Genomic DNA, 18419 nt, shown 5'->3' on the forward strand with positions numbered 1-18419 from the left:
TTCCATTTATCGCGACTTCTACTGTTCCTTCAGGCCGGTCTAGAGGGAGGACTCAGATTGGGCTCTTTGAAGGTTCAGATTTCGGCTCTCCATTCTTTTTCAACAGCGGCTAGCATCCTTGCCAGAGATTCAAACCTTTTTACAGGGGGTTCTGAGGATTCAACCCCCTTTTCGTCCTCCCACGGCACCATGGGACTTAGGTTTGGTGTTAGAATATTTGAAGTCACCGATTTTTTTTGAGCCGTTGACAAGTACAGACCTGAAATATCTTTCTTGGAAGGTCACGTTATTACTTGCCTTGGCTTCGGCTAGGCGGGTTTCCGAGTTGGGAGCCTTATCCTGTAAGAGTCCTTTCTTGGTTTTTCATGAGGATAGGGCGGAACTCCGTACAAGAGCAGACTTCCTTCCGAAGGTGATGTCGGGGTTTCATGTAAACCAGCCAATAGTGGTCCCATCTTTCCAGGGTCTCACAGATGAGGACGTGTCATTGGATGTTGTCCGAGCTTTACGGGTATACGTACAGGTTACGTCATCTTTCAGAAAGTCGGACCATTTGTTTGTTCTTTATGATGGGCCAAAGAAGGGTTGGCCGGCCTCTCCGCAGACTTTGTCCAGATGGATTAGACTTGCCATTCGGCAGGCTTATATTTCCTGTGGCAAAGAGGTGCCGGTTCAGACGGGTGCTCATACTACCCGATCAGTGGGTGCCTCGTGGGCGGCTGCCAGGGGTGCTTCCACTACTCAACTTTGCAGAGCGGCAACGTGGTCTTCAGCCCATACGTTCGCGAAATTTTACAAGTTTGATACTTTTGCGTCCGGAGAATCTAAGTTCGGAAGTTTAGTTTTGCAGGCCACCGACAGCACTCCCTCCCTGGGGGAAAACTTTGGGACGTCCCCTACTGTATAGGACTCCAGTGTCCCCTAGTGGATGAAAGAGAAAAGAGGATTTTGGTACTTACCGATAAATCCATTTCTCTGAATCCTCTAGGGGACACTGGAGTGTTCCTTAGACATTAGGGGTGTGAAGCTTGCAACCGGAGGTGTGGCACAATCTAAAATTAGCATTGTCTGCACAGCCGGCACCTCCCTCTTCACATCCCTCCTCTCTCAGTTTTGAAAATTTAGGAATTTTTTTTTCCTAAATATCCTTCGTTGATACATACAACCAAGATGTTCCTGTAAATGAGCAAAGGCACGGAAATTTTAATGAAAATGGTATTAAGTTTAATAATTATAGGTATGTGAGAATGTTTATAATGGTTGTCCTGTGGCTTATGTGGCAGTCTAACAGGCATGGTTTAGCCAGTTTGTTTTACAGGTGTGTAGACTTCTGTGGGGCCGTCATAGCTTCCTCGTAATATAAACGGACACTTTGTACCAGCAGTCAAAATGAAGTACCTTAGTTATATGATGAAGCCCATGTAGACTTCAGTAGTTATATTATACCTCTTTGTTACCCAGAGAATCCTAAATAAATCTATTTATAGATGCAGACAGGGCCTTAATTGTGGAATAGAATATTTAAGTAAGAATTACAAGGTTTTTAGGAACTTTTTAATCAATTCAACTTTAATGTTCATTTTGTAGACTGTCCCATTAGCTCTTTCTTTTTATATTATCCTAGTTGACACAGATGCACCAGTCACACTAGGGGTTTACCTTACCAAAAGAGAACAGAAGAAACTACGTCGCCAGACTAGGAGGGAGGCGCAGAAGGAATTGCAGGAGAAAGTACGATTAGGACTTATGCCTCCACCAGAACCCAAAGGTTAAGTTTGTTCTATGGATTTCCTAGAATTGTGTGTTCTCCTATTGGTGGTGGTGAAACATCTCTAAATATTTTTTTTTTTTTCCCCCCCAGTGCGAATATCCAATCTGATGCGAGTTTTGGGAACGGAAGCAATCCAGGACCCCACGAAAGTAGAGGCACACGTCAGAGCACAGATGGCAAAACGACAGAAGTAAGTAGCCCAGCGCCTGCCTTCTATCTATAGACCTTCCGCACCTACTCTCAGTACAGCTTAAATATCCCATATTCAGATTTCCGAAATACGGAATATCCCAAAATACTGATTTTTGTGAGTGAGACTGAGCTAGTGAAACCTTTGTTTTCTGATGGCTTAATGTACACAAACTTGTGTTTAATACAGTTATTAAAAATATTGTATTAAATGACCTTCAGGCTGTGTGTATAAGGTGTATATGAAACATAAATGCATTCTGTGCTTAGTCTTGGGTCCCATCACCATGATATCTCATTATGGTATGCAATTATTCCAAAATACGGAAAAATCCCATATCCAAAATGCTTCTGGTCCTAAGTGTTTTTGTATATGGGACACTCATCCTGTATTCTAAATGGTGTAGTGAAGAGGTTCACGAACCTGTAAACCTAAAATACATGTCACCATTACACTAAAAAGTACCGGTCCTAAATATGCATGTGAAAGCCTATTCTGAAGTGACTTTTTTCTTGTGCTGTAAGTCGGACTGACTTCAGCGCTGCAGCTCCACCCACCCCCTGCCCCCACCCCCTCTTGCTGGCGCCGAAACTCCCGCTTGGCCAGAGCCTCAGATGGGAACTTGCAGCAGGGTAAACACACTGTGAATAGCACCGCTGGCTGTGGGGTCCGCAGGACTGCAGGGGCAACAACGGTGGGGGGGGGGGGGGGAGGGGCAGGTAATAGGTTCCCTTTACCGGGACCTGTGGCCAAATCGCGGTCCGCCGCGCATCTGGGGAGACAGACTGCTGCGCTGGCGTGGATACTGTTACAGCAAGGTAGCAAGCAGGTCTCCGGGAACGCTGGGCTAAGTCTCCCTGTAAAAAACGTCAGCACGCCAGGTTTTTACATACTACCTGCTTCAAAACAAGCTGAGTAGTTGATTCAAGTGCTCATTGCAGTGATATTGTATATTTTCTCTGCATTGTATGTGACTGTGGGGCAGATGTATCAACCTGGAGAAGGCATAAGGAAGTGATAAACCAGTGATATGTGCACGGTGATAAAGGTACCAGCCAATCAGATCCTAACTGTTCATTTACATATTGGAGCTTATTGGCTGGTGCCTTTATCACCTTGCACATATCACTGGTTTATCACTTCCTTATGCCTCCTCCAGGTTAATACATCTGCCCCTGTGTGCTAGTTCTGCTGTCTGACTTTTCAGCTGTACCATTTATTCCTATCTGTTATTTCTATACCCTGTGCACAGGTGCTTCCAGGGCTGTTTCCCCCAGCACATACTGGGCTGTTTTCAGTCACATACCACACTCTGACTACCCCTATCATTAAACTTCAGAGTGTAAAGGCGCCCGTACTGTTTTACTAACATGTCTAACAAAGAGGTACGGAAACAGGCAGGATCCCCTGTGTTGCCCTCCTGTAGAGTTTGCCAGGCGAAGTTATCTGCAGAGGATGTTATACAAGATGGCCTCTGTGCTGTTAAACACCTCCTAGCCAGTCAACTCCCTCTGCCCTCATAAGTCTACCATAATTCTCCTTAATTTGTATATCCCAGACCCCTGTTTATGCATCCATATCCAATATAATTATTAATAATGTTTTTTTGTTTTTTTTTTTTGCATTTTAGGGCTCATGAAGAAGCCAATGCAGCCAGAAAACTAACGGCAGAACAGAGAAAAGAGAAGAAAGTAAAAAGGTTAAAGGAAGATATTACACAAGGCATCCATGTAGCTGTATATAGGTACGTATCATGTGGTTATCCTATAGAAAGTCACTTGTTACTTAGATGTCCTTTCTATAAACCCACGTAATAGCCTATAAGCCATCCACAATGTGCCCCCTATTTTTTTCACTTAAGAAATAAGAAGTAGTGATACATTTCCTTGGCAGTGGGCCTGATTCACACTTCTTTGCAAACCCAGTGTCAACAAAGAAACACACTAAAAACTGAATGTAAACAGGATAAATCCTACAGCACGTCTCTGTGAAATTGTACAGATGCTCTATACATTTTATTGTTTTTATGAATACATTTTACCTAAACAAAAGTAAGATTTTATTATGTGTTTTGAAATCTGAATGTTTAATATTGGAACAGTACTATGTATTAGCGTCCTCAGATCTGTTTGTTAGATATTTAGATATATATGTTTTTGTGTATTATGAATCGTAAAAATGTTTTGCATTTGTATTTTCTAGTATTCGAAATTTAAGTAGTCCATCCAAAAAGTTCAAGATTGAAGCAAACATCAACCAGCTGTACCTGACAGGAGTAGTCGTGCTACACAAAGATGTAAATGTGGTGGTAGTGGAAGGAGGTACGTACAAGATCTGCAGAGTGTTATGACTTCTATTTATATAGTTGTACATGTCCAGTTATTGTGCCCATCTTGGAGAGGAGGATGTAATACCCCGTTACTGCGACACTGCTTTCTGCAGTGCTGACCGCAGCCCGTGTGTCACTGCAGTCCGGCATACATTGTCTCACTGTACATTTTTGGTGTTTAAGGGCCAAAATCACAGAAGAAATTTAAACGACTGATGCTGAGTCGAATTAAATGGGATGAGCGGACGACAAATTCCAAGGCAAATGGTGAGTATTGATGTGTTGCCCTCATAATGTGCATGAACGCGTCTTTGTACCCTTGCTGATTGCAGTGACTGATTCTGGGATATTTTAGACTGTGTGATGTTGCGGTTATAGTGAGGTATCGGGCTGTGTCACTGAGTGATGTTGCGGTTATAGTGAGGTATCGGGCTGTGTCACTGAGTGATGTTGCGGTTATAGTGTGGTATCAGGCTGTGTCACTGTGTGATGTTGCGGTTATAGTGTGGTATCAGGCTGTGTCACTGTGTGAAGTTGCTGGTTATAGTGTGGGTATTAGGCTGTGTCACTGTGTGATGTTGCGGTTATAGTGTGGTATCAGGCTGTGTGATGTTGCGGTTATAGTGTGGTATCAGGCTGTGTCACTGTGTGATGTTGCGGTTATAGTGTGGTATCAGGCTGTGTCACTGTGTGAAGTTGCTGGTTATAGTGTGGTATCAGGCTGTGTCACTGTGTGAAGTTGCTGGTTATAGTGAGGTAGTTTACCCTGTAGAACCAAACCCCCAATTTATGGCCTACCAGGAGCCCCAAATACCCCTACCTACTATACTACTAAAATTAAATCTTGAGGGAAAATCTACCCTGTGACCCCTCGGGCATGTTGAATGGATAGAGAGGAACAACTAACAGATGCCCAGAGCATACAATATGCGGTCAATATATATGTTTAATCGGAATATATAGCCAGATGAGAAGTCTACAACAGTATTTATAGAGGGTCATCTCCCCCCCCCCCCCCCCTCCCCCCCCCCCCCCCCCCCCCCCCCCCCCCCTCTCCCCAAATCCCATTGAGCATCCATATTAGCCATAGCATCCCCCCTCCCGGCAGGGCAGAAAACAAAATAACATGATCAGCGGAGACATATAAACAGAAAACAATTCTTGACATTATTTAAGGAGGATTAGTCCAACAAAAGGCCCATAATACAACTAAGTTAAACACCTTTCCCCCAGTCCCAACTCGGCAGATGACGACAAAAAAAAGTGACGTTCAAAAACTGTGCATCAGAGAGTCCCTGGAAACCGCCCAACAATGAAGAACATGGAATCCCACAGTTGAGACCCTCACTGGCAAGTGTAAAATGAAGTGAGCTGGAACCGGAACATCTGGATAGGATGTCAATAATATCCAGAGACTGCATCGAATCTAACTCCAAAGGAAGCAAACGGTCTTTAACAGGATTGGTATGGGATGTAGGATAGATGAAACGCTTGTCACAGTAAACAAATATGGAGGGAATACATGATCAAAACTTCCAGGAGTTACGACAAATAGAAATGAATGTGCCATTTTCTGAAACTTGAAGGAGGTGGAATGTTTTTCATCAGCGCCAACATATTTATCCAAATTGGGTTCCGGAAGGTAATGGCGGATCACAGCATAGATGCGAGTCAGCATGTAAACTCTCCAGATGGTCAGCAAGTCTATGGACACAACAGTAGCCTTCAGGATTCTATCCATAATGTCAGAGCCAGGAGGAATTGTAAAGCCAAACTTGAAGTTGGGCAAATATGTAACGCTAGAGATGACAAACACCAAATTCACTATGAGCTGTACCACAGAATAGGCAGCAGGGATTTCTTTCACATCAAGAGCCTACCAGTCACTGAACCGTAGACCAAGGATGGTGGCTGCATCAGACTTCCACAGAGAGCCAGCAACCCATGGAGCCTGCAGGAGCCAGCAATAGAGAGCTCAACTGCCTCACTAAAGGAGAGCCACCTCAAGGAACACGGAGAGCCCAGTGCTGAAGTCAGGAACCGTGGCGGCCTAAATCCAAGATGGTGCCTGCTATCTGAAGCCGCTACACAGGAGAGCAAAGAAACTCCCACAAGTCAGTCACCGCCGATCTCAGACGGCCCAGGGGACTCCCAGTGTGTGGAAAAGGGATTAGATAAGTAGTCGCCACAGCCAGTACTCTGGCTAAAGGCTCAGGATAGGTAAAGCGGATAGATGAGCCCAAGAGCTAAGGAGTTGGGCTCCTACACCATGCCCGTCCAGGCCACGCCACTGAAGTTGTTTTTTTTAGTGAGGTATCCGGTTGTGTCACTGAAGTTGCTGCTTATAGTGAGGTATTTGGCTGTGACTGTGTGAAGTTGCTGGTTATAGTGAGGTGGTTTAGGCTGTGTGAATTTTCTGCTTATAGTGAGGTATTAGGCTGTGTCACTGTGTGAAGCTGCTGCTTATAATGAGGTATTAGGCTGTGTCACTGTGTGAAGCTGCTGCTTATAATGAGGTATTAGGCTGTGTCACTGTGTGAAGCTGCTGCTTATAATGAGGTATTAGGCTGTGTCACTGTGTGAAGTTGCTGCTTATAGTGAGGTATTAGGCTGTGTCACTGTGTGAAGCTGCTGCTTATAGTGAGGTATTAGGCTGTGTCACTGGGTGAAGTTGCTGCTTATAGTGAGGTATTAGGCTGTGTCACTGTGAAGTTGCTGCTTATAGTGAGGTATTAGACTGTGTCACTGTGAAGTTGCTGCTTATAGTGAGGTATTAGGCTGTGTCACTGTGTGACGTTGCTGCTTATAGTGAGGTATTAGGCTGTGTGAAGTTGCTGTTTATAGTGAGGTATTAGGCTGTGTAACTGTGAAGTTGCTGCTTATAGTGAGGTATTAGACTGTGTGAAGCTGCTTATAGTGAGGTATTAGGCTGTGTCACTGTGAAGTTGCTGCTTATAGTGAGGTAGTTTAGGCTGTGTGAAGTTTCTGCTTATAGTGAGGTAGTTTAGGCTGTGTGAAGTTTCTGCTTATAGTGAGGTATTAGGCTGTGTAACTGTGTGAAGTTGCTGCTTATAGTGAGGTAGTTTAGGCTGTGTGAAGTTGCTGGTTATAGTGAGGTAGTTTAGGCTGTGTGAAGTTGCTGGTTATAGTGAGGTATTAGGCTGTGTCACTGTGAAGTTGCTGCTTATAGTGAGGTATTAGGCTGTGTCACTGTGTGAAGTTGCTGCTTATAGTGAGGTATTAGGCTGTGTAACTGTGTGAAGTTGCTGCTTAGTGAGGTAGTTTAGGCTGTGTGAAGTTGCTGGTTATAGTGAGGTAGTTTAGGCTGTGTGAAGTTGCTGGTTATAGTGAGGTAGTTTAGGCTGTGTGAAGTTGCTGGTTATAGTGAGGTAGTTTAGGCTGTGTGAAGTTGCTGGTTATAGTGAGGTAGTTTAGGCTGTGTGAAGTTTCTGCTTATAGTGAGGTATTAGGCTATGTCATTGTGTGAAGTTTCTGCTTATAGTGAGGTATTAGGCTGTGTCACTGTGAAGTTGCTGCTTATAGTGAGGTATTAGGCTGTGTCACTGTGTGAAGTTGCTGCTTATAGTGAGGTATTAGGCTGTGTCACTGTGTGAAGTTGCTGCTTATAGTGAGGTATTAGGCTGTGTCACTGTGTGAAGTTGCTGCTTATAGTGAGGTATTAGGCTGTGTCACTGTGTGAAGTTGCTGCTTATAGTGAGGTATTAGGCTGTGTCACTGTGTGAAGTTGCTGCTTATAGTGAGGTATTAGGCTGTGTCACTGTGTGAAGTTGCTGCTTATAGTGAGGTATTAGGCTGTGTGAAGTTGCTGCTTATAGTGAGGTATTAGACTGTGAAGTTTCTGCTTATAGTGAGGTATTAGGCTGTGTCACTGTGAAGTTGCTGCTTATAGTGAGGTAGTTTAGGCTGTGTGAAGTTGCTGCTTATAGTGAGGTAGTTTAGGCTGTGTGAAGTTTCTGCTTATAGTGAGGTATTAGGCTATGTCATTGTGTGAAGCTGCTGCTTATAGTGATGTATTAGGCTATGTCACTGTGTGAAGCTGCTGCTTATAGTGAGGTATTAGGCTGTGTCACTGTGTGAAGTTGCTGCATATAGGGGGTCATTCAGACCTGATCGCTCGCTAGCAGTTTTTTGCAGCGCTGCCCTCCGGGGAGTGTATTTCAGCTGTGTAAGTGTTCGATTGCATGTGCAGCCGTGCGGTACAAAAAAGACTTTGTGCAGTTTCTGAGTTGCCCAGTACTTGCTTAGCCGCTGCGATCACTTCGGCCTGTCCGGGGCCGGAATTGACGTCAGAACCGCCCTGCAAACGCTTGGACACGTCTGCGTTTTTTCTACCACTCCCTGAAAACGGTCAGTTGACACCCACAAACGCCTTCTTCCTGTCAATCTCCTTGCGATCGGCTGTGCGAATGAATTCTTCGTAAAAACCCATCGCACAGCAACGATCCGCTTTGTACCCGTGCGACGAGCCTGCACATTGCGGTGCTTGCGCAGTACTGACCTGATCGCAGAGCTGCAAAAAACGGTAGCGAGCTATCAGGTCTGAATGACCCCCATAGTGAGGTAGTTAAGGCTGTGTCACTGTTTGAAGTTGCTGCTTATAGTGAGGTATTTTGAAATTCTAGAAGAAAATTGTGATGTGTTGCTGTGTGTAAGCCCTAAGCTAAGGCACCGTCCACCTTATAAAACATGTCCTCCTTGATGCTGGTACTGTTACTGCCTCACAGCACTGAGGTACGATTCCCACCACAATGTGGAGTTTGTATATTCTCCCCGTGCCTGCGTATGCTTCCTGCATGTGCTCGGTCTTCCTCCCATGCTCCAAAAATACTGGCAGGTTAATTGGCTCCAGACACAAATTGTGTGTGTGTGTGTGTGTGTGTGTGTGTGTGTGTTTGAACTTGTGGATTGTAAGCTCCTCTGGGGCAGGGACTGATGTGAATGGCCAAATATTCTCTGTAAAGCGCTGCGGAATATGTGTGCGCACCATATCATATAATTGTTAATGAATAATAAATGCATCCTGACTTGTTTTATACATTGATGTCTTCTATGGAGCCCTGGAGAATATATTATGTGCTATATACGCACAGCAACCTCTGTAACAGACTATTACACTCAGCCTCGCAAGGGGCTATTTAATACAAGGAGTATAGTTATAGGGTGTTAATAAAGATTATCCCTACAAAACCCCTATAACAAAGGGGTCCTAGTACCGGGAGTGTGCCGGTCTCTCCTACAATACAATCTAAGCATAGTCCCTAAAGCAGTGGTTCCCAGATGCGGTCCACAAGGCACCACAGCAGTCCAGGTGTTAAGGCTATCCATGTTTAGACACAGGGGACTTAATTAGTTCCTCAGTCAGTTTGATTATACCATCTGTACACAAGCAGGGATATTCCTACAACCTGGACTGTTGGGGGTGCCGTGAGGACCGCACACACACACACACACAGTTCCAATACATGCATATGCCTGCCGCCTTCCCTTTCTGTCCTCCCCTAGCTCACCCCCTTGCCGAGTCCCATCCAGTACTAACCAGAACTGCTGGCCCTCAGTCAGGATACACACGCGGTACACTAGCAAACTATTATTTTAGGGAGGGTCTGGTATATTTAGTCGACATGCTGGCAGTGTCACCATTGACGGGGTCAACATTTCTCCATGTCTGCACCGACGAAATGTCGACATGATTAAAATTTTGACAAAGCGTCCCTGGTGATCTACTGGTGACTTACCTGGTCCAGCACCTCCAGCGGTGTCTTCTGGGCATGGTGGTCACCAGATGATTATTTCTATTTTATCCGGTGTTGCTTCAGTCCGTATCGCATCGCTAACCCCTGGCCCTCCCCCTTAGTGTCCAACTCTAACCTCCTTTCCTGCAGCCTATCCCCAGCCCTCCCCTTCCATAGTCAAACCCTATCCCCCTGCTCCCATAGGCTCCCCCTCCCCTCCTGCAGCCTATCTCTAATCCTCCCCTCCCATAGCTTAACTCTGACCTTCTGCTGCCGGTCCAAGCAGAATGTTGGTGTCTCACGTGGCCTTTTCTTACTGGATTATATAAGGATTGTGAGGTCATCTTAAGCCTCCCATATAAATGTCATGGCCACTGTCACTCTGTTAGAATGAAATGTTTCTCCCTTACAGATGACGACGAGTCAGACGAGGAGACAGTAAAGAAGTCCAACAAGTGCTCTTTAGTATGGGAGGTGAGTTCTACATTATTTTTGTTTTAGAATATACAGATGGGTCCACCGTTATCTTGACTAGTTTTTTGCGCCTAGTCACAACATGGCTTATTATTACTATTTTAATTGGCTGTAGACCATTAACCACACATACAATTGGGGTGAGTATGGTGAGGTACCATTGCTGCGGCACCTCATGTTGTCCCCATCTCACTCCAGACTCGCAGATTTTTTGTAAGCAGCCCTTTGGGGAATAAGATTCAGATAGTCGGCAACTGTAAGTGCCGCATATGGTCGCATTCACTCCCACCAAGGGCTGGCTCGCAGCTGATCGAGTTGGCACCTGTGCATCCACTAGTATTAAGGTAGATAACCAATTACCTTGAATAGCGGACAACAGAACTTCAAATACAAATGTGTAAGCAGAACAAAACAGTAGGAGGGAACATTTTTCTAGTAACATTACTGGAATTCTACAGACTCTGGGGTTGATGTATCAAGCAGTGAAAGCATGTGGAGAAGTTGCCCATAGCAACCAATTAGATCTAAGGAAGCATTTATAAAGTACATTGTATAAAATTATAGATAGATGCTGATTGATTGCTATGGGCAACTTCTACACTGCTCCACCTATCCACTCTTTTCATTGCTTGATACATCAACTCCATAGTCTCCTCCCTATTATTGAGGAGGGGGTAGTAGAAGGCAGGCCAGTTTCTTGCAGGTGCACTCAAGAAGATTGCTAATACCCAACGTTTATTATGTATACATGTGAGAAAGCGAGACCTGCCACTTATTAATGAAACTGTGAAATATACAAGAATATCAAAAATTATAGACCAGTGATATCAAAGAAAGGAACAAATAGACGTAAACTTGACAGTAAATATTACATATATACTAAAACTAGCTTGGGTATTCCTGTCTGACCATTTATCTTTTGATAAATTTGTATTAACTGTTGACCGTAACCAGCAGTATATCCCGTTATTAGTAGAGATGAGCGGATTCGGTTTTACTCGGTTTTACTCGGTTCTCAAAACCGAATCTTATTGGCTATCCAAAACACGTGACATCCGTGAGCCAATAAGATTCGGTTTTGAGAACCGAGTAAAACCGAGTAAAACCGAATCCGCTCATCTCTAGTTATTAGTATACATTTTTTGGAAGGATGAAGAGATTATCAAAATTGTACACATGAGACAAATAGGCGCGTCCTACTTGATTTTCCAGAGCATTAGTTATAATAGTTTCAAATTGTTACCTTTTTGGTTACACTCAAGATGGATAAATAGGTTATCAGTAGTTACTATTGTACAGGTAATGCTACATATCGTTAATGGTATGCCACAGCGTATACAGCTTTCTAACATGGTATATGCACATTTTGCCCCCAAAATGTATATGGCATTTATTTGAAAACATTAATCTAATTAGCCTAAACACTAATGGTGACCTTGCGGTGTCTTGAGAAAGCCAGCTAAAGCGAAACGTACGTCAGCGGTCACTGGATGTACCCATATGCCTGCCCCACTATCGGCACGATCACGCCTGCAGAGAAACTACCCTTGAAAAATAAGCCCTGGTTCAAATATACCTTTATCTTAAAGTACACACGGCATTGCTCTGGTAGTGCCCTGCTAGTGCTCTACATTACATTGCTTGTAATCTTGTGAAGTGTCTATCTGTGGAGAACACTTTACAATATATATGTGTTTTTAGAGGCAATATAAATACCAGGCCAGCATTAGTGTTATATGATAATTAGGTGAATATGTTCTTTTACTAAGGAGGAACTTCCATTAGGCGTGGGCTTCACCACCTAGCTTAAGTTCCTGGGTAAACTCCCCAGAGCTATCCGATTAGTAACCCGCAGTAAGCCCTTGTGTCTAGCCACAAAGCCCCATCTCCTGCTCTGCGTTGTGGTGCCTCGGGGCTAGTCATGGGCATACCGCAAGTTGCTGATTGAATAGCTCTGACCACTTTACCTGGGTGCTCCAGTTGTGTGATAAAACTCACGGCTAATTGAATTCCCCACTTAATGTCAGTTTGTGTATATAAATGTTTTATTTATTTTTAAAATATATATATATATAATATTTTTTATTTTTTTTAAATAAATTTTGCGGTTTTATAAATACAGAAAGTGTCGGGTCTCGCTAATAAAACGTACTAGCAATCTTAAGTGCATTTTCCAGTGTGTCCAATAAGACTGCACTGAGGGTTTTTAAACACATTGTCAGTATTTATTATAGCTTTTTTTTTTTTTTTTATGCATGTTCTAGCTAGAAACAATTGTCATGATCGCTGGCATTTTACTATTCAGAGCGCACTCCATATAAATGCCTCAGGAAGTCTACAATGATCAGTTGCTTGTAGAGTTTTGCAGTAACCTAGCGGTTAATATGTATCAAGCAGGGAAAGAAGTGGAGAACTGGACCAGTAGAGAAGTTGCCCATAGCACCCAATTGGCATCTGCGTATTATTTTATAGAATGTACTTGATAAATGCTTCCTCACTGGCCCACTCCTCCACTCTTTTCACTGCTTGGTACAGCATCCCCCTAGTTCCGTGTGCCGTTTCACCGTTTATAAAGGTCAGTTGATAGGGGCGCTTTTATAATGGAAATGGTGCTCTAGAAAAAAATAAGAAAAGGGGGGGGGGTAGATTAAGACACAATATATGTAGTTCTGGGCCATTGTCTGTACTCTTGGGTCAGCTATAGGAAGGTCCTAGGAATAAGTGCACCTTTATTCCATTTCTATGTAGAATACTTCTTTCATTCATTTTGCAAGTCTAATGAACACTGCTTAATGATTTTCAGGGAACAGCCAAAGAACGCAGTTTTGGAGATATAAAATTTAAACAGTGCCCCACAGAGAACATGGCACGGGAACATTTTAAGAAGCACGGTGCTGAGCACTACTGGGACTTGGCGCTGAGTCAGTCTGTTTTGGAGACTGCAGACTGAGCTATACGTCAGGTATTGATTTACCCCACGCCGCACTTCCTACAACTAAGACATGACTTCCGAGTATGGATACCTCCCAGATGTTACCAGATATGTTTAGCCGTCCCACAGGACTCTGGCACAAGCGGATAGACAGTCATCTTCTGGATAACCGGAAACTAAACGAAAATACTGGTCCCTCTAAATATTGCTGCAGACTGGACATTAACCCCTAATTGTTTGAGTTGTCTGAAACACGCTTCGTTTGAGGCTTTTCTAGAAGCAACAGGTGTTAATGAATTTGTAAATGTTTGACATAAGTAGCAATCTACCTGGAGAAAGAGGTAAAGTGAATATAGGACCTCATCGGTTGTTTTCAGAAAGCAGATATCTTGTAGAGTTCATTTGCTGTGTAGCAGGGCGAGATGACTCGTGTACAGGGTATTACAGGCGGCTTCTTGCTCAGTGGTGGAGGTGGGCACAGCGACTGCTCGCACTTTTACTGCGGAGCCTTTCCCAGCGACTCGGGCATGTAGATTTTATGCAGCAGGGAAGGGCCTTACAAGATTGGTGTTTTTAGAAAACAATTGATATCCCATTGGAAATTAGAAAAATAAGGCTTACGTTTTTTTTTTTTTTTTATAATATCACTTTTTTTTTTTAACCTCTTCTTTTTGGGGGTAACGGTAAGCCTTATTTGTAATTCTGAGAGTTTCCTTTATTCTTTCATGCAAAAGAAAAATTAAAAACAAAAAAACAAAAAAAACCGGTGTGAATGACATATTTCAGTATCTCCCGTTAATGTCTGATGAATATTCACTGTGGCTATAAATTTGCGTTGCTGTTTAAACCTCTTTACTTAGGGGGGTGGGGCAAAGCCAGAACCCTATATTTGTATGCCATTTTTCTCACGTTGAGCAAGGTTGATCTTTACTCATATACGTAGGGATCAATTGAATTGTGGTCATGACGGCAATGTGTGTAGCAATGGCTTGCCAAACTGGCCCGATTGCACCTTAATTTAACCTTGAATTCTAAATGTGTTTGCGTACATTAATGCAAATCTTGGACCTATACCGCGCAATTGAATAGACTCCGACGATTGTAACTTCTGTATTGAGAGAATCTGAGGGTGGGTTTTTATCTCATTAACGCTCCACTACTATGTCTATGAAAGATTTGGCAAGCTTGACCCCTTTCCCTCTTCCTTTTTTCTATGGCAAATCCACACCTCTATTGTTTGTTCACAAACTTTATATTGTGGGTTTTCACTGGAGCTGTATTAGGAGCAGATGCCACCATGTATGGCTGCATCTGACATCTAGGGCAGGGGTATGCAACATATGGTCGTCCAGCAGCTGGCAGGGCATGCTGGGACGTGTAGTCGTACAACAGCTGGAAGGCTGCCTGTTGAATTTCCTTCATCAAGGGAGTGGGGACGCATCGGTGATGTTGGTGGTAGTGAAGCCTTAATGCAATGACTTGTTTTCTAGGTTTTACATTTGAGCAATTTGACGTTTGTTTAAAACTACTGAAAGCTTGAGTCTTTCTGCAGCAGGGTACATTGTTCCACAGGGAAAACAACAGGTGTAGAGTGATCTTGATCCAAAGAGGCACCAACAGGCTAAAGCTTTAGGCTGTCCCAGGATGCATTGGGGGGCCTCCTCTATAACCCCGCCTCCAGGCACTGAGAGCTCAGTTTTTCAGTTGGTGCTGAAGCAACAGGTCACATAACAGGAGGGGGTGCACTGGGCAGCCCTGAAAAAGCTTTTTCTGACAGAAAATCTCTTCAAAACTGGGCTGTATGTCATGGTGACACTTTGGCACTGCAGCTCCATCACTTCCCAAGCGGCGTCGCATACTCCCCCGGCCTGTTCCCGGGTACTTGCGGCGGAGACTCTCCGGCTTTAGGTACACGGTCGCAGACTCTCTCCTGGTTTGCGTGGCTGTCATTAAATCGCGTTTCGATCGCAGTCTAGGGAGACTGACTGCGACGCTGGCGTGGACACTGTTACGTACAGGGATCCCACTACATGTGCCAGGGCATATGGTGTACAGGTCGGGTGTACTAACGCCCCTGTTAATAAGGCTCCGTAGTACCAGGTGTTGAGGCCCAGCATAGGGGTGTCGGCGCTTGACCTGCAGCCCCTCCCCGACCCAGGGCGACATCTACTGCAGATTTTCCCGCCATGTAGCTGCCTTCCACTCGCCCTCACTCCCTGACTGAGACGCTGGGCGCCATCTAGGAATAGCTGCGGCTGGTCTATTCTGTACCCTAAGGACTAGATGCGTCAGGGTCATTTTATATAGTACGTCACAGTATTTACCTATTACGTGTATTTTACTGTGTACTCAGTCACATAATACCGGAATTAATTACAGGTGTTGTGTACTGGGGACTCAGTCACATACTAACTGAATTATTCCCAGGTATTATACTCTGTCTGGCGTTATCGTACTAATACGCTCTGTGTTGCATTTGTGTATAATGTCTAACAGAAAGGGCGGGAAATCTGGGGGCGCTCCTGTATCATGCAGTGTATGTACCACAGATTTTCCAGAGGGGTAAACTGTGTATGATGGTCTGTGTACTGTGTATCATACATTCCCTAGTCAGTCTGCATCTCCTGTACCCTATCAGGAGCCACTCAGGGCTGTGTTCTGAAACCTACTGGGTACTGAGTGGAACGCCTAACGCTCCCTATGGGACCACCTATGCCTTTACAGCCTCAAACGTCCCTGTGATGAATTCACCTTGTGCGGATAATTTGTCTAACCAGTTGCAGCAGTTGATGAATTCTTTGGTTAGACAAAAATCTACCCCAGGTCACTCCCGTGTCTGCTTCATCCAAGCTGGCTGCTTCCTCCTCTCAATCCACAACTCTCTCAGATGTTTCATCTGAAGAGGAGGGTACTGTCCTGTCGGACACTGAACCAGACGTTTCTGACGAGGACTCTGAATTACAAAGTGATGTTCCTGTTCTAGTGGTTGCTATTAAGCAAATCCTATAAATCGCTGATTATGAGGAATCCACTACAGTCACTAAGAAAACTGATATGTTTAAAAAAAAAAAAAAAAAAAAAGCAGAAGGTGGTTAAAAATGTATTACTCCATTCTGACCATTTGGTGGATATCAGGCAGGAACCCTGGGCTAATCCAGGGAAGAAGTTCCCTCTCTCTAAATGGGCCTTGGCTCGCTATCCTCTCCCTGCAGAGTTATGTAACAAGTGGGAAAATTCACCGCCGGTGGATTCTCATGTCACCTGCCTAGTGGTGTCATCCACTCTGCTTGTCACCACTGTCACTAGACTGAAAGAGCCGATAGATAAGCGTGTAGAGGGATGCCTGAAATCTATTAACTCCCTTACAGGTGCTGTACGTAGACCCACTAATGCCACCTCTTGGGTTGCTGAAAGGTATTGAAGCATGGGCTCAGGCAATAGAGATTGAGCTGCCCGAGGATATATCTGTAAATGCCAGACAATACCTGTCTTACATTACCACTGCCGCCTATTACATACAGGAGGCATCCTCTGAGGTGGGTGTGGTGGCAGCCAAGGCGTCATCTAACGTCTGTCCTGGCTTATATTCTGTGGTTGAGGTCATGAAAGGTGGACCTACACTAGAAAAACACCTTGGAGATACTCTCTTTTTAAGGGAGACATTTTATTTGGAGAAGACCTAAATAAAATTGTCTGAACTGGCGGCTGCTAAGACTGGCTTCCTCCCAAATACTAATCCTTTTACATAGAAAACTAAAGGTACCGCCTTTTGTTCATTTTGGCCTCATGGGAAAGCAACGGATCAGGCATACCGAGACAATCTCGTGATCCCAAAACCACTAAGCCCAAGACAGAGCAGTCTGGACAGCCCGTCAGCCTGCTTCTAAACAAGCTAAGCCTGCCGCATGATGGGGGCGGACCTCCCCATGTGGGACACCAAGGTGGGAGGCCAACTTCTGCAGTTCATCCAGGTCTGGGTAAAGACTACTTCAGACGCTAAAGAGATATCTCCCTCGCCAGTATTGCACCATGGTTATCCCTTCGGATCCGTTAAAGGCGCAAGCTCTGCAGCAGGTTGTGAGTTCACTCCTGGTTACAGTGGTAGTGTCGGTACCTATGTCTCTGAGAGGCAGTGGTTACTACTTGACCCTGTTTCTAGTTCCGAAACCAAATAGGTCTTCCGGCCTATTCTCAACCCCAATTCTCCAAACAAGTTTGTGAGAGTGTCCAAGTTCCGTATGGAAATGCTGCGCTCCGTTGTACTGGCTATGGACCCGGATACTATATGGTATCCCTGGATATACAGGATGAGTACCTGCATATACCTATTGCCAAGTCACATCTGCAGTTTCTGCGGTTTGCTGTTGGCAACCTACACTATCAGTTCCAGGCTCTGCCATTTGGACTGGCCACGACTCCTCGGATTTTCACCAAGGTCATGGCCTTAATGACGGAGCATCTCCGTTGTCAGGAATCAGGGTCCTGCCATATCTAGATGACCTGCTGATCCTGGCAAGATGTCCTTCTCAGTTTTCTACAACTGAAGGTAAGCTTCCTACAAGCCCACGGGTGGCTCATCAACTGGAAGAAATCCTCGCTGGTCTCAGCTCAGAGCATGGTGCACCTGGGGAGCACTCCTGGACACACAGTCAACGTCTGTTCCTGTTTCCGGAGAAAGTCCTGAAACTTCAGGACAGGATAAGATACTTCCTTTCCTGCAACAGTGTGTCGTTACACTCGGCAATGCAAGTACTTGGCCTAATGGTGTCAACATAAGACATAGTGGCGTACGCTCCATTTCATTCCCGCCCTCTGCAGTGGTTAATCCTTGCCATGTGGGACGGCCTGCCTCATCTGATCAGGTCTCACATGATCTCTTTGACTCCGGAGATTTGGCTATCGCTGATCTGGTGACTTCAGGACCAGCAACTGACATGGGGTTGTCCCTTCTGGATCCCCGACTGGATCCT

At 44.6% G+C, this 18419-nt stretch overlaps 1 protein-coding gene across 1 annotated transcript in view; it reads left to right on the top strand.

Moving 5' to 3' along the window:
• PRPF3 (pre-mRNA processing factor 3) overlaps nt 1-15020 on the top strand; it is a 63857-nt gene extending 48837 nt beyond the window's left edge. Inside the window, exons 10-16 of the mRNA XM_063947154.1 lie at nt 1625-1768; nt 1862-1961; nt 3592-3705; nt 4164-4282; nt 4474-4557; nt 10456-10517; nt 13321-15020. Of these exons, the coding sequence (XP_063803224.1) occupies nt 1625-1768; nt 1862-1961; nt 3592-3705; nt 4164-4282; nt 4474-4557; nt 10456-10517; nt 13321-13467 (770 nt within the window). The 3' untranslated portion in view covers nt 13468-15020. The remainder of the gene's footprint in view (nt 1-1624; nt 1769-1861; nt 1962-3591; nt 3706-4163; nt 4283-4473; nt 4558-10455; nt 10518-13320) is intronic.
• Nucleotides 15021-18419: the final 3399 nt, after the last annotated feature.

This window comes from Pseudophryne corroboree, chromosome 12 (genome assembly GCF_028390025.1).
Source record: "Pseudophryne corroboree isolate aPseCor3 chromosome 12, aPseCor3.hap2, whole genome shotgun sequence".
NCBI classification, from domain to species: Eukaryota; Metazoa; Chordata; class Amphibia; order Anura; family Myobatrachidae; genus Pseudophryne; species Pseudophryne corroboree.